Here is a 16,704-nt window from a genome sequence, read left to right on the forward strand (position 1 = left end):
ATATTTTATTCCATGTGTTGGATATTGTTAAAGTAAACTAGTTGAAAATAACATATATCTATTGTACAAATATCAATGAATTTGTGCGTATGTGCTTACCGTAGAAAATATACCTGAAGCATAAGATAAAAAACACTCTACGCCTCTGAACCACGCTAGTTAGACAGTATCGGAAGGTCATCCGTGTACACTTGACAAACGGTAGGTATATAAGAAGAACGGGGAGATTCTGTTTGTTTTGAAAGGATGCAGAAATTGTATTATCATTATTATCTCATAACTAATAGCAGGGTACCACTGCGTCCCCAACAGTCTGTTGGAAGAGTTATTTCGCAATAATAAATAATATTGTAACACTTACTTTTGAAATAAAATATAAACCCAATGCTTACAAAACACAGCGAAATGTAACCGAAACTATTACACACACTTACACCATTTTTGCAAGGGTATACGAGTCCTTTCGCTATTTATTCAATCATTACCTCAAAATAGATGTGAATAGGCAATTATAGATCGTATCGAGCTGATCATAGGTCGATTTCTACTCGGAAGCAGTAGTACTGTTACTGATTAATAATCACAAACCAAATAATCAAGTATTTCCACGCAAATCTTTATTTTGTAATAATATATTTACATCATTCATGCTAATCAGCATTTTGCATATATAATCAATTAGGTTTCCGTTACAGTGTGTATATCTTATATATCGACTCTGTTTCAGATGTCTATACAATGAACTGAGGGGGTCTTTGCCGTGTTCATGTATCCACCCTGTCATGTACGATTATGGTGGACTGTTCTATTAGTAATTTATCACCGTTAGTCTTTTATGCCACGTATTTTGGTTTTTGACGTTTCGTTTCCTTATATCTAACCTGTCTTAGATACGTTTAGTGCTGTCAAATATCATACCGTCATTTTTCAGACGTCCGATAGTTTCATCGTCTTACCATTAGCTGTACCCTTTTCTCGTTCTGTAATTGGTCGTTCTAAACAAACTCCCACCCGTATCTCGTGTACTTTCATGTAGGTACGTAGCCGATGGTAAACGTCCGTAGGTAACCTACCCACCAGAGAGGTATGAGTACATAGTCTTTGTCAAAATGACCTACATTACCTAAGCCATTTCACCATTATATTGTAAATTTTGTCTGCCGTGAGGAGTTGTATATGACCTATGTAAAGTCTCTATCGTAATAGTCAGGGGAGTTTGGTTTTATGGGTATATTCGGTTTCGTGTTTGTTGACTTACTTTCTTATTGCAATAAACCCTCTTTACCAACGAATATCATCGTCAGACTTTTTATGCGTCGTATTTAGAGATGCCCCTCTTTTCTGAATTCCACATTAGTCCACAGGAAAACTACTTTTGTCATTTTTATGGACTTTTCAGTCGGATTTTTTTTATGGTTGCCAATCAAGAATTAAGTTTTTGTTTTTTCACACCTCTAGGACTTTTTTCTCAATCTCGGAAATTGTTCCACTTCTACACAGAACATTTGTCTGTGTCCCTTGCCTAAATATCCGATTTTTTGTTTTTTTTTTTTTTTTTTTTTTAATATTTTTTTTTTTTTTTTTTTTTAATTTTCGTTTTTTTTATTCTTTTTTTTTTTATTTTTTTTGTACTCCGCCGGTTTGATTCACACCTTTCCATCTGTCAGTGTGCGAGTCTATTAGTCATTCATGATTTTGTCGGTTCCGTTTTAGCTATCTTAGGGAGCTGTGCACGTGGTCGTCACTATGTGGTTGGATCTGGGTTCTGTTCCCCTGGCCGAGGACACACCAAAGTCTATAAAAGTGGTAGTTTTCTGTCTCCTTGCTTTGGTTTCAGCCCATACTGGGTGTGGGCCCGCCGAATGGGTTTGTTACGTTGTCAATTATAATTGTGGACCGGGTGAGAGCTTTGTTGATTGTTATCTTCTGCGGCATGCTTAAGTGTTATAGCTTTATAAAATGGGCAACAGATCCACCTATACCATGAAGTCAACAACGAAACATACCGGCAGTACTATCCAAACAAGCACCTTGCCGACATACATTACACGAACACACTCCTCATTACACGTAGATGGACGTCCTTACATGTCCATTGCTTTTTAATAGGACGTTAATTAATCACAAACAAACAAACATTACCCTGGCTGGTAATAGGGACGTTAAGAAATAATAATATAAACAAAATTCGCCGTCAGAATGTATGTTAAGTCACATCCTTTCTTTCGGGACAAAATCTGTCAGTTGGATTAGGGTTGGGTTTAATTATACACTGTGCGTGAAAGTGGGATTGGTATCGCTTGCTCTATGCAGGTGCTAAAACTGGGCGCAAAAGTGGAAACATTATGACTTGGGAGGATTCAGACTTGTGCACGGAAATAGCGTAGTCCTCGTAAGTACACACCAATTTTATGTTTGGTTGGATGTATGTTGCTTGTTGTTGATCTGGGCTTTCTGTCAAGTTTGAAATAGACCATTCACAGAGGGGTTAGGTCCAGACTTGATCGATATTACCTATAACATTGGACTAACGCACGCACATCGATCCATTAGCTCTGGTAATTTACCGAGTTCCGGCGTCAGCATAGTTTAGGCAGACTCGTTGTAGACAAGGGGGAAAGCATGTCGAAATATGCTCGCCTATTTGTGGTGTTGAATCGTTCGGTCTTTTGTGCGAGCATCTCACAAGACACTTGTTTCCGGTATCTTATCTCTCTTCAGCTTTCCACAGTAAGAATAATCAATTTGGACGTGAAGGCCGAAAAAATAGAATAAAGTGTCAATAAGTTACTCTCACAACGTCAGTCACACGATGTAATCTCAAGGGGAATACACGAGCACATTCAATGAATCACTCTTCATACTGGATCACTTATCCAGGCTTGTTACCAGGTTCTATAACAGGCGATGGCGTGTCACGGGTGGCCTGTCCCGCCCCCCCCGCAGCCCCTCCCCCACCCTCGGCCCTCGTCTATAGGTTGAACATGGAGAGCTGCGTTAGGAAATCCACAGATTTCCACAGATTTCTGCGGATATTTTCCTCGGTATTTTTCTGCGGAGTATTGGAACATCATTTCCGCAGAAATCTATAGAAATCTGCGGATAAAAAGAAATAAAATATTCTGTGGAAATTTTCTGCATTTTGCGGAAAATTTCTGCAGTATTTCTGCGGAAAATGTTCCAATACTCCACAGAAATCATTTTCCGCAGAAATTTTCCCAAACTTGCAGAAGATTTCTGCATTTAAATCCGCGGAAATTTTCTGCAGAAAATTTCAAATCTGCGGAAATTTTCTGCAGAAATTTTCTATGGCTGGCTGTTGCAGAAAATTTCTGCACACGTTTTCTGAAAGACAAAATTAGAACAGTAAAAAAACCCAGGGCAGCTGTCAATCCCTATTCTATACATTACAAAATTACAATAAAGGCAGTTCTGAAGACATTCAAAAATTTATTATTTGAATGTCAGCTTTTTTCTAATTTTTTTTTTATATAGCGGGATGGCTTGAGAATGTCACATAGTCCGTGTCTCAGGGCTGTGATGGGAAACTCGGGGAATTTCTTCAGTGTAATCTCTGAAAAAGGAGAAAAAACAAAACCTTAGTATAAAATATCATACCATTGTTTTGATATTTCATAAAATTCATGTAGTGTGTAGATTTATATTTCAAACAATATTGACTATCAGTAGCACTATTAAACATGTACATGATCCCTTAAAGTTGCAACCCTTGATGATTTGCATTAAGAATACACAAACAATGTTTTACGTTTATCACATTACTATACAAGATATGTTTATGTGCATAAAGCTATTGACTGGTAAACAGACTGACATAGTCAGGTTTCATTGATATTTATTAGTGTTACAAATACTCAGTCACAAAACAATTTGGTAATGTAAAATACATACTGTAAATAATGGCAAGCCTATCTTGGTCCACTTTTGGTTTGCCCCCAGCTCCTGTAAGGGTCTTCCCTATGTACTCCTCCTCTTTGAACAACGTTCTAAAGAGGAGGGCAGCACATTTCGGAGCCGTCTTTAAATGGCCGATTTTGCACTCCAGCTGACCCTGTTCAAAAATTAAAAAAAAAAAAAAAAAACAGGATGTTAAAATTCTGACTAAAATATTGAAAAAAGTTATGAATAAAACTCAAATATTGCCTGCCCTGAATCGATCACTTGCTATCCAATCACCTACGTAACCTGAATAAAACAATATCTTTTTAACTAATGAATAGTTGAAGTAAAGACTTACAAATGACCATTTTATAAGTGTTTATTGAAAGTTCATTTGTATTGTAATGAAATAATCTATATCTATTTGAACTAAAAGAGAAAATGACATATTTGCTCAAAATGTAATGAGATCACAATTAATACCTACATGCAAAAATGAAATAAAAAAATTGATGGAATAACTTTATAATTTATTTCAGTTTAGAATAAAATTCAAATTCATTTCACTAGTATAATATCTTCACTTACTGTTGTGTACCCAGCATAAATTTCTTCTGGTGCAGTGATAGAGTCATTCTAAAACAAAAACAATTAATATGACCTATGTTATTACTCAAAAATCTAAAAATATCATGATCTATTTTTATCACTGTCTGTAACCTCAGATTTAATTAAGTCACATTGATATTGTTTCAGATGAAGAGCTTTTGAAATAGATACAATAAATATTTACCTCCTGTGTTGGTTGTTGTTCGGGCTGTTGCTGTTGTTGTTGCTGCTGGGGCTGCTGCTGCTGTTGTTGTTGCTGCTGCTGTTGCTGTTGTTGTTGTTGTTGTTGTTGTTGTTGTTGTTGTTGTTGTTGTTGTTGTTGCTGCTGCTGTTGTTGTTGCTGTTGGAACTGATAATGTTCCTGTTGAATCTGGAAAAATGAATTGTTAAGGATATTATTAGACCTGAAATCAGATCCTCTATAAATATTTTATTTGCTGTTAAATTATTTTCTCTACACCACTTTTACAGCAAATGCTTTTACTAATAAATGATATAAATGTAATCTAAAAAGACTCTTAAATCATTCACACAGATTAACTCCTCCAATGCAAAACCATGGAAAGATTTTCTAAGTTGAACTGTTAAAAATCAAACAAATCAAATCAATTACAAACATAAAATATTATGGCCATCTCATTGATGAGATTGGTGAAAACATGACCATAATAATACTTTAATTATATAATTAAACATGCAGTTTAGAATAATTACCTGTCTTGTCCAGTTCCAAAGGTTGGATAGAGAGCCCTCTAAATATGTAACTCTGCTCTGAAGGGCAGATATTTGCTGCCTCAATTGGACCCGATCAGTTGAGTCATGATTATCTGAAATTTAAACAAAATAAGTATATACAAAGTTGAAGTTACAGTTGAAATGCAATCACTAATGTTAAATCTGCAGCCATAAATCTTAAAACAGATGGTTCTATTAACTAATTGTGGATTAGCAAAAAGTAAATCACAGGGCTTAAAGACAAATGTTTAAGGTCTTCAAAGACCGTCTTCATACAATTTAGCCATTACAAAAACACCAAGACATGACTTAAAAGGCAATCAATTTTTCTTCTGAATTCTAATAAAAGTTAATATATTGTAAGTATTTGTTCATCCAGAAGTAAAAATGTATTACCAACAACTGGTGTTGGAACTAGGAGTGTCTGGGATCCAGCCTCTTCTGCCTCTTGATCTCTAATTGGATCATCTAGCACAGTTCTACAAAGTTTTAATGAACTTCAGTGACTTGGATATACTTTTTTGTTTTTTCCTTGCATGAAATCATGAAATCAGTATAAAAATGCTGATAACAAATATTGAATATGAGTGAAAGACAAAATATGTTTTTAAATTAAATAAATAAAAACAAAACTTAATTATGTACCCATGTCATCTTTAGTACAAAATTTTTAGAACTTGAATTTGATTAAGAAACATGGCTATGAGTAACATATTTCAAATTACAAAGAATAATCATTGAACAAAGTCAAATACAATATAGAATAATTATACATAAATAATACTCTGATTTAAGTTTACCTGTTTGCATTTCCAATTACAGCTGACAATTCTGTCAGCTCTAGCTCAGCAGCTGCTGTCTGCAACGACTTTTGCTTTTTTAGCTTTTGCTGCATAATAATAAATTGCACTTAATTGTTGATTATAATAGGATCATAATACACAGGCAAAAAGTATACACTGCAATTTCAATCAACAGAATATTAACACATACAAGGGATCCCAGAGTGATCTTGGCGCCAAGCAAAGAATGATCTACGTCTGACAATGGAAAGATGGATCTTTTCTCTGCTTTTCAAACTTTTACTACATACTACATATGAATTTGAGAAAGATCCATTCAGTACTTTCTGGAGAAATAGCGGTAACAAGAATTGTTAACGGACGAACCACGGACCACGGACCAAAGGCGATTTGATTAGCCCATCATCTGATTATGGCTAGCTGAAAATATGAGGCCATTGGGCATTCACTTTTAATATCTGACTATATTGGCACAAGACAACAGTCTCAGTATTCAGTTAAGTGGCTAATAATTAAGGCAATACAAGAAATTATAAATATATTTGGGGATTTTGACCTTAAAAGTAGGTCAAGTTCATTTATTTGAACAAACTTGGTGGACCTTCATTCCAGCATTCTACAGGCCCAAATATCAGGTCTCTAGGTCTATTATTAGTTATTCACAAGAAGTTGTTTAAAGATTTTAGCCTATTTGACACCTGTGATCTTTAACGAAGGTCAAGGTCTTTTATCTGAACAAACTTCAATTGTGTCTATTAATTGTTTGATTTTATTGTCTGAATCATACAGTTTAACTTACTGCGTTGGTCTCTGAAGCTACCTCTGATGTTGCCGGCCTTTTTGGAGGATTTATCTTCTGCTGCAAATTAAATATCTTATATTTGAAATTACCAAACGTAATAGTGTTAAAAAACAAAACAAACAATATTGTCTATTATATATATGCTATAGTTTTGTAATGTCTAAATCACCTCATGTTTTAACTTTAAAACCGGGTCTCAGTATTTATATTCCATGTAAGATATAAGTAAAATTGTGTGTCAACTAAAATGAAACACTGACACGCACCACACACACATTTGATATATAGCATACTGTTTAATCCAAGTTCTCAAATGTAAAAAAAATATAAAATGATATAATCTAACAAATGACTGTAATCGCATATCGTAAACACATGTGATGACCAGAATTATATATGGTACTTGACAAGATTTGGTCGCTTTTATACTGCAGTATTATTATTCATACCTATAATACTTACTTTCTCTTTCTGTCTCGAGCCCTGATCTGTTAGCCTTGAGACTGGAGGACAGTCTTCAATATGTTGAGCCCCTTTGAGAAATAAAAGGTCAGACTCTCGTGAATGCTTGAGGCAATATTATATTGGTGACAAATTTGCAGTCTAAATCTTTTCTTTATAATTTGTTTCATTTCAAATTGAAATGAAAATAAAATTAATCATGCAAATCCTTCTTTTAAATATGATTTCCCGGTATACGTATCTTACATAAATAGGCCTGGTTATGATAATGATGAGTTTTTATTCACATGGTGTATACAAATTTGGTAGTACTCGATCGGATAGAATTTAATATAGAAATTCAAATGAATTTGTGGAATTTTGGACTTCAAACCACTGTGTCTATGAAATCTATTTATGATGACATGACAAATTGCAGATTTAAACCAATGGGTAATAATTAAGTTCTGAGTACCTGAAGTATCTTGGGGCACTACAAGAAGTTGAACCTCGGTTTCAAAATCAGGCAACCGTTTGGGTTTTACCTGCCTCTTTTTTGTCTGCACCTTAATTTATAAATTTTATGCAAGCATACAGTATATGAATGAGTTATAATGTCAAACTTTTATCTATATATTCTACAAATACAGCATTTTGATGAGTTTGATATAACCAAATTGTTCTAAAAGATTTGGAACCCAATCTGAAAAGCTCATTATAGAATTCAAAATTTGTGCTAATTAATCTATAAATTTTTAACTATTATTGTTTAATTTAAAAACAAAATATGAAAACACCATTTGAATTCTGAAAAAAAAAACCAAAAATTAATACACACTTCAGTTCTTTCAGACTTCCGTCTAATACCATCTAGCCTGTCTGCGAGAGGGTACAGTTCCTGGTCATCTATTCCCGGCATACCTGCAAATTATTTTACATATTAGAGTCTATTAAAAAATATTTAATATATATTGATAAAAAAGCATCAATTATATGAAATGTCTGACTGAGCATCTACCGTGAGCTATTATTATAGCACTCAATATCACAATTTAATATAATTCAGTACATTCATTCAAAGTGACATTAATATTATACTGTAGGATTTAATATTATTTGATTTTTTTTATTATTTTAATTTTTTTTTATTTGTGCTGAGCGAGGACGGCTAAGATTTTTTTAGCACTTTGAATAGGCACTTGAGTTTCCAGTGTAGTGTCCGTTACAATAAGTGTCAGACGATGTTATATAAATTGAAGATTGAAATGCAAGTACATGTTGTAAGTCGCTGATACATTTTTTTCTTTAATGAAAACTTCTAAATTCCAAAAATAAAATTAATGTTTTTTGTTGACAAAATTCCTGACCTGGAATATGGATTCGCGATCGTACAGTTGCGCATGCAATATTCAAAATTGTTGTACGACCGTACAAGGGATGACTTAAATTTCGTTTCCTTTTATCGTATGCGTACTGTAGTATAAACACATGCAACGTAATTTTAAACATTTACCTACCTCTAAAAAGTAAGGTTAGGCGGAACTTTCCCTTCCCGTAGAAGCCTTCGCATGTCCGGCCATAGACATTTTGCCCCAACTCCGACACCGCTATATTTATGAGGTCCGATCTGTTAATGACGCCAAATGTACGATCATCCCAATAAACTACAAACAAATCCCCAATTCCACTGCTTATCTTCAGCTTTTTAGCTGCAGATTCTACTTCTTGGATTGAGATTAGAGATGACATTGTTGCGGTTTGCTGGTTCTTCGAATTTGGCGCTTGATTTTGAACTGCGGTCCGGTCAGTAAATATCGATACCGTAATATTGTAATTGTTTTAAATTTTAGATTTTGAGCATAAAGACAACATATTTGAATGTTATCATACAAGAGAGTATATGTTTTAAATTTTAAACAATGTTAAAAACAAAACGATGCCCTCATCAATTAACTGTCCCGCACTCACATCAGCAACAAAAATGGCGGCGTCCAGACGCTCCGGACAATGACCTTACTCACCACTTGTATTCACGATAAGAACTCTGACTTAAACAGCATCGCCGGGCCAGTATTTATAGGAATAAGGTAGGTATCGAGTTTCCCCGGCACTTTGAATTGTTTGTAAAGTTCAACTTACGAGAAATCTAACATTATGACCGAGTATGAACAGTTTAAACCCGGAATGTTTAATACGTTACAGTACGGTTTGCATTCTTGAATCTTGTCGTTCAAATTATGCATACATCTAAGAGATCGTTTTCTTTGTTTTTGGAAAATATTCACGTCATATCGGAATATACATTTTAAATTAGATTTAAAAGTAAGAGAATGGAGAATTGTCATTATATGCATTCCGTCTGTATATTACAGAGTTAGCTCCCTTGACAAATTCGATCAATTATCACGGTTTCGTTTTTCTTTAATTTTCAGATAGTCACTATTTGAAAAATTCCATAGAATTTTTTGTAAAACTTTCCGTCGCTTATTTGAAGATATATTTAATGTTATATTCTGTATATATAATTATTTTCGCCAGTTCTAGTGAGTTGTGAAGTTTAACAAATTATTATTAATTAACTGAATTGACATTTTCTAGAAAATCAGTATGGTTAAAAAACTGACATGACATTTACATATCTTTAAGTGTGTAGATGAACTTTTTGAAATTGCATTTTAAAACGTTTCCTAATGTACTTTTTCATATGTGAAACTTGATGCCATTAAATAATGTGCTTTGCATTTTCTTTTCAGATTGATTTAATGTTCATCAAATTGATATGACGGAGATTGACGAAAGTGATATTTTGAAATGTCAGATTGGCGAAAAAAAATGGGAATGTCCAATCGAGGGATGTAAAAAGATACTTTCAAGGAAACAGACATTGGTCATTCATATTTGGAACATACATCACATCACAGGTACAATTAGAAATTCAATTAATTAATGAAACAATATAGTTTATGCTTTAAGGCCAAGTTTAAACCTTTCTGAAACTATTTTTGATTTTTGATATAGGAGCCGGATGTCAAATGAGATTAATAATTTGTAGATCTTAGAGTTGGAAAGTTATTGGCTTACTCTTATCATTACCTTCAGAAAACAATTTAATTTACCTTCAGAACAATTTAATTTAACTTCAGAACAATTTAATTAGAATAAATTAAATTGTAGTTTTTATAACACATGTACAGGTTGCCGGATGTTTACCGCTGTTAACTTAATATTACCATGCATCGAAAAAATTATTCCCATGCATTTAAATTGCGCCAGAGGGCAAAACAGCTATATGAATTGCCACTGTTGCATTTGTTTGATGTTGTAACCTCATCTAACACTATTTATATACATTTTGTAGTTGGCCTTTAACAGAGCAAATTAAAAAGTATGAAAACACTATAAATTCCTGTAAGACGTTTATGTTTTGGTCTTCAATTGAAGATTGGAAGAGATGGCACTGTTAAACAAGACTGCTTTAATGAACAGGGAATTTGGATATCAATATTAATTCTTAATCGATAGTCCTTTGGCATGAAATTAAAGTTTTATGCAGTAGAAATATGCAGTTGTCAAAGTTGTTATGAAGCTGTTGTCTGGAATCATTAATAATCATTTGATTTTCATTGACAGCTGGACGGCCACCCAAAAGGTACAAACTTTATGAGACAGACGACACTGTTGCTATCCCTAGAACAACAACCTTTAATAGACGAAAGGTATTGGAGTAAGTATTAACTAGTTTTAATAAATATTGTATATAATGATACAGTCACCTTTTAGCTTCACGCTAGAGGGATTTCAATACCTTTAACGACAGTCTGTACAGCGGCTACCTAGTAGCTGCACACATAATATCTAATACTCGGAATTTTACAAATTATCCCAGTTTATTGGGGTTTTTTTTATCAAAAGAAAAACACTTTCTCTGTTGTATATAGTTAAATGATTTTATTTAGAGTTATCATTTGTCATTGAGTTGTTATTTGATAAAGAAATGATGACTTTACAAAACCAGAATTTTGTAAACCTTTAAGCTGTTTTTAAATTAAAGTTAATCATTTCAGTGCCATCTTAATTAGCAAAGTAAGAACTTGTATATTTACATTTTTTATGATTGTAAATACAATGAAACTGTGAAACTGAAATTATGTATATTGTATTTTCAGGAATGATAGTAATCAAGGACAACAAGAATTTCCCTTTGATGACGAGGCTTCGTCTATCCCTGACATACCAGATCAGGCCATACATAGGTCTGATACAGAAGATATTAATATAATACCAGATGACATCATAAATGATCAAAACATTGACATGATACCTGATGATGTCTTAGATGATGATGACAACTTAACAGAACAGTTTATGGAATTGGAACATCTATCATCCGATGAAGATGTGGAGGGAGATAATGACTCGGATCCTGGTATTCCCGAGAGTTCACAGAGCGTTAGAACAGTGCCTTCTACTAATGACCCTCCCTTGTATGTGATACCGCCAAGTGAAACATTGTACAAATCTCCGGTTCCACAATCAGAATATCTCCTTGCTGCTAGTGCTCTTGTCTCAAAATACAACATGTCAGCTACTATGATAAAGGATGTTTTGAAATTTTCTCAATTAGGAATGCCAGAAAACAACATTGGTGAAACTTCCCTGAAGCATCTTCAAGCAGTTTGTGGTTTTGATAGGGATTACCTGAAGTATCACCTTTACTGTGAATCTTGCAAAAAATTGTTTGATGTAGAGCCGGAAATAGAACATTGTAAGACACCAGGATGCAATGGTTCTAAAACAGTCTGTCCATGTTATTTTGTTACTGGTAAACTTTCCATTCAGCTGAAAGAAATTCTGGAGCGTGAAGGTATGTGGAGCTCAATAGTGGAGTTGAGACATGGATCAGAAGCCAAAACATCAATCTCGGATATCAGAAGTGGGCATGGCTACAAGAAGCTGCAAGAAATTGGAGGGTTTTTGGATGGAACACCCAACATCACGCTTTCCCTCTTCATAGATGGTATTCCACTTTATAAAAGTTCATCCGTTTCATTGTGGCCTGTTTATCTGTTGATTAATGAGATACCTCCCAAAAACCGTTTTCGGAAAAAAAAATCTGTTATTGTGGGGTGTGTGGCAGGGTGTTGGCAAGCCAAACATGAACATGTTTCTGCGTCCTATGGTCATGGATTTAATAGATTTCTACACCAACGGAGTATTTATTTCTGTTTTTTTCTGAAAACCAAACCATGCAGAACATCTGTGTCAAAGCAATGCTTGTTATTGCTACGATGGATTTACAAGCTAGAGCTTATGTTACTAGTATGACGCAGCACAATGGTGAGAATGGATGTCTCTATTGCATGGAGTCCGGCCAGGTTGTTCCAAGCGGAAAAGCTTACTGCAGAGCATATATACAGCGAGACCAGCATCCAGTTCCTCGAACAGATGAAATGGCTAGAGGGAGTGCTGTTCAAGCTCGTCAAACAGGAACAAGAATCGATGGCTTCCTTGGAGAGAGTGTATTGTGGTATCTGCCATACTTTTCAATGACAAACAATGTTGTCATTGATTATATGCATGGGATATTACTTGGTGTCACAAAGAAATTCTTGGACTACTGGTTTGATGCAAAATATTCAGGAAATCCATTCTACATCAAGAAACATATCAACAACATCGATAAACTTTTGAGGCAAATTCAACCAATGTACATAGTCCACCGGTTGCCAAGGATACTGTCAAACACGTATCACCATTGGAAGGCTTCAGAACTAAGAAACTGGCTTTTGTTCTATTCACTGCCATGTCTTCAGGATTACCTTCCTAATGTTCATCTTGTTCATTTTAGTTGTCTTGTGGAAGCAACTTACATTCTTCTCACCGAGGGCATATCACCACAAGAACTTGACAGAGCAGAAATACTTCTGAAAACCTTTGTGAACAATGTACAAACATTATATGGAGATAATGCTATGAGCATGAATGTACACAACCTGACTCACCTTGTTGGTTTTGTGAGACAGTGGGGCCCGTTGTGGGCATGGTCTTGTTTTCCCTTTGAGTCATTCAATGGGGAGATAAAACGAACAGTTCATGGAACAGGGAATGTGTGCAGGCAGATATTTTGGGCACTTCAGGCCCAAAAGCATGTTGAATCACGACAATCACAAGCCACATCAACCCATGTCCAGGAATTTTTGCAGGGGATGCTTTCCAATCATTCTGAGGAATTTGCAAGTAATGGAGAGGCATTCAAATGTTCAGTTGTCAAAAGTGCCAAGGCTACAGCTGACATACCAGAGGAATTTAAAGAATTCCTACTATCGCAAACCAATACCCACAGAGACTGTGACTATCAGAACATTTCAAAAATTGCGAGAAATGGCTATCAGATGTATAGCAAAAGCTGAACTCGCGTAAGAAACAGAACTCTTACACAATTAAACTTGAAAAACATTTGGAAGGAAATATAGATATCATTCAAGTGTCCTCTTTCATCATGGAAAAAGGATCGAGGAAGGTATTTGCTATTGGTCAACTAATGAAGTCTTCTGGATCTATTCTCCCAAGACGTGTCCCACATCTGCAAAAGATTGAATTTGTAGGGTAAGTGAAAATATTGATATATATTGATATAGCAATAAATGAGAAATGCAACTGAAAAATTGCTTTGAAATGAAATTATGGAAATCATACATAAGTTCACAACATAAGAAAAAAACCAAATGTTATGATGAGAAATATACAGTTTAAATATTATATAAATATAAATGGATAATCATTATAATGTCAATAACTTTGAAGGTGACAATTATATTATATAATTAGTATAATTGCTTATATAATTAGGTGAATCACAATAAGCAACTGATTTTCCATAATATATATATAAAAAAAGCAACATTCCAATCTTAATATGTTTTATTTCAGAAATCATCAACAAGTAATAGCAGCTGAAAATCTCCGGGAACCAATGATGGTTGTGAAAATTGGAACCACTTTGTTTGCAGCTCTATTGCCAAATAACATGGAACGAGACTGAAAAGTAGAGATAGTACTGGTCATGTGGTATTTACAAAATGCCTCATTCAACTGTTTCGTCTTTATCAGTAGATAGGTCTTGCATAATATATATACAGAATTTAATGCACTATATGGAGACAAGAAAAATACTGTTTTATGATATCCAGATCAAAGTTCCACAAAACCAGCTTGTGGATATTGTTTTTAATACAGCAATTCCATCGATCCATAAACATTTTTAATAAATACATGTACGATATTGGATTTTGGGATAAAACATTGAGATATTATTCATGTATATATACAATATCTTTTTTTAACAAGTCATTTTTCAACTTATTAAATCATAAGATGTTGTTTGTATTGTAATTCTGAACAGTTTGGTATACACTACAATCAAATCGGACTTCAAATGACCGAAATACAGATTTTTATAATTTTTTCCATGTTTTCTTCATTTTTCTGACTTGCAATCAACTTAACTTGGAAAGCAGAGGTCAATAATTATTCTAAGTCCACAGACCAAGACAGTTTTTTGTCTAAGTCCAATTTTCTGCAGAAATCCGCAGAAAATTTCTACCAATTTCCGCAACATTAGAAAGTTTCTGCAAACTCTCAATAATTATGTGCAGAATTTTTCCAAACATTGCGGAAATTTTCCGCATAATCCAGATTTCCACATAATTCTGCAGAATTCTGTGGAAAAGAGTGGAAAATTAATTAAGTGTTAACATTTCTGCAGAAATTCTACAGCCGGGTTCCGTGCGACACGTGCACTACACATACATTTAAACAAGTTAATGGTGCAAAGTTTCAAATGATGTGAACAATACCTGGCTACATATAAATGTACAGGACCTAATGACCGAAGATGAGAAAACAGGAACCATTTCGCTCTTCACGTACCCCGCTACTCGATACAGGCATGAAATAAATACAAGGGGTCGAGGATCTGGAATCTTCACAGTAGGAAGAAAAAATATTCTCAAAGCAAGTCAGTGAAATACTTTGATTAGTTTAGCGTCCTATTAACATCCAGGGTCATGTAAGGACGGCCTTCCTTGTATGCAGTTTGTAGCATGTGTGAAGTGCGAGGTCCGTGTTTTGGGAAACTGCAGTATGTTCTTGTGTAGGGCGTTAGAATTGTACCTGCTGCTCCTATTTCTCTTTAAGGGAAGATATACGTCAATGCTGTATAGAGCCCATTTATTAAAATAATCACGGTTTTTAAAAAATAGGTCCGTTTTTCTCGACCGCCGAGTTCATACCCCCTTTGATACTATAATATATATATGTATACTGTTGGTTAGATATCTTCGTGCCAGGTCCCTGTGATTTGGAGAGCTCGAAAGTGTAATAAAAGGGGCTGATAATTAGTGAAATGTAAGGGAAAGTTAATATTATGTGTATGTATTGTGTCACAAGGTCTATTAAATCCGACAAGAAAATTACTTGGAAAGAGTACGTTTTCAAAAATTAATTCCAATACATCCTCAGAGAAAGTTTGGGAAATGCTGGGTAAATTCAGTGGGAAAAGAAAAAAACAACACCATCTTCCCACCTCATTAACAAAAAAATAAAACCTTTTCATCAAAATTCGAAAAAACCGATGCCTTTGCCCAAAAACTTTGATGAATATTCATCCGTCAAAAATCAATTTAAAAAAAATATAATCAAAAAATTTAAAAAAAGAAAAGGAAAAGAGACGTCTAAATTTTAAGTCCTCCAATACTGAAAGTTGTAATAGGCCCTTTCGAGATACCAGAATTGCTCGAGTTCCGTCGAGAAATCAAAGGACTCTGCAGCTGGAAACCAGAAACGAAATTCCATATATGTTTTTAAAAAACAATTACCAGACTCTTCACTAAAATGTCTTTTTAAACATATTTAAACAAAGTGTATTCTTCTGGCAAATATTCTCCCGAGTCTTGGAATGAATCTATAATCATACCTCTTTCCGAAGCCCCGTGAAGAATACTAACTTATGATTTCCAATAACGATATAATCGTCCTATTTCACTGACGAGCTGCATTTGTAAAACTAATTGAACGTAATGATAAATAATAGATTATTTTGTGTTTCTGGAAATTCAAATCGATATTTAAGTCCTCCTGCAAAAGCGCTAGCTTTTAAGAAAACCACAGAGGGTAAAACGGTAGACCACCTTAGTTTTAGGCTAGAAACATTTATATGAGAAGTCATTGCCAAGGAAAGTTCTTGAACGTTGAAAAAGGCATACAACAAAACGATCTTAATTGGATATCCGGTAATATACGGTAGGTAATTTGCCCAAAGTTAATTCCAAATTTTAAATCTCGACAGACATTTCAAAGTTCGCTCAGGTTCAAAACTTAATCAGTAACAGCAAATAGAGAGTATTGAGTTAAGGC

The 16,704-nt window shown here is 34.4% G+C and overlaps 1 protein-coding gene and 1 pseudogene across 1 annotated transcript; one reads left to right on the forward strand and one right to left on the reverse strand.

The window, feature by feature from the left end:
• Positions 1-3,009: 3,009 nt before the first annotated feature.
• LOC138311701 (probable basic-leucine zipper transcription factor R) lies at positions 3,010-9,691 on the reverse strand. The gene is made up of 12 exons (XM_069252946.1): positions 8,808-9,691; positions 8,129-8,211; positions 7,766-7,856; positions 7,312-7,382; positions 6,847-6,906; positions 6,045-6,133; positions 5,641-5,723; positions 5,224-5,336; positions 4,694-4,879; positions 4,489-4,536; positions 3,913-4,072; positions 3,010-3,574 (listed from the first exon to the last, which is right to left on the reverse strand). The coding sequence occupies exons 1-12, from the start codon at positions 9,037-9,039 to the stop codon at positions 3,465-3,467; spliced, it is 1,326 nt and encodes a 441-aa protein (XP_069109047.1). The 5' UTR covers positions 9,040-9,691; the 3' UTR covers positions 3,010-3,464.
• Positions 9,692-9,971: 280 nt separating this feature from the next.
• On the forward strand, positions 9,972-14,997 carry LOC138311702 (uncharacterized; annotated as a pseudogene).
• The last annotated feature ends 1,707 nt before the right edge of the window (positions 14,998-16,704 follow it).

This window comes from Argopecten irradians, unplaced genomic scaffold (genome assembly GCF_041381155.1).
Source record: "Argopecten irradians isolate NY unplaced genomic scaffold, Ai_NY scaffold_0089, whole genome shotgun sequence".
NCBI classification, from domain to species: domain Eukaryota; kingdom Metazoa; phylum Mollusca; class Bivalvia; order Pectinida; family Pectinidae; genus Argopecten; species Argopecten irradians.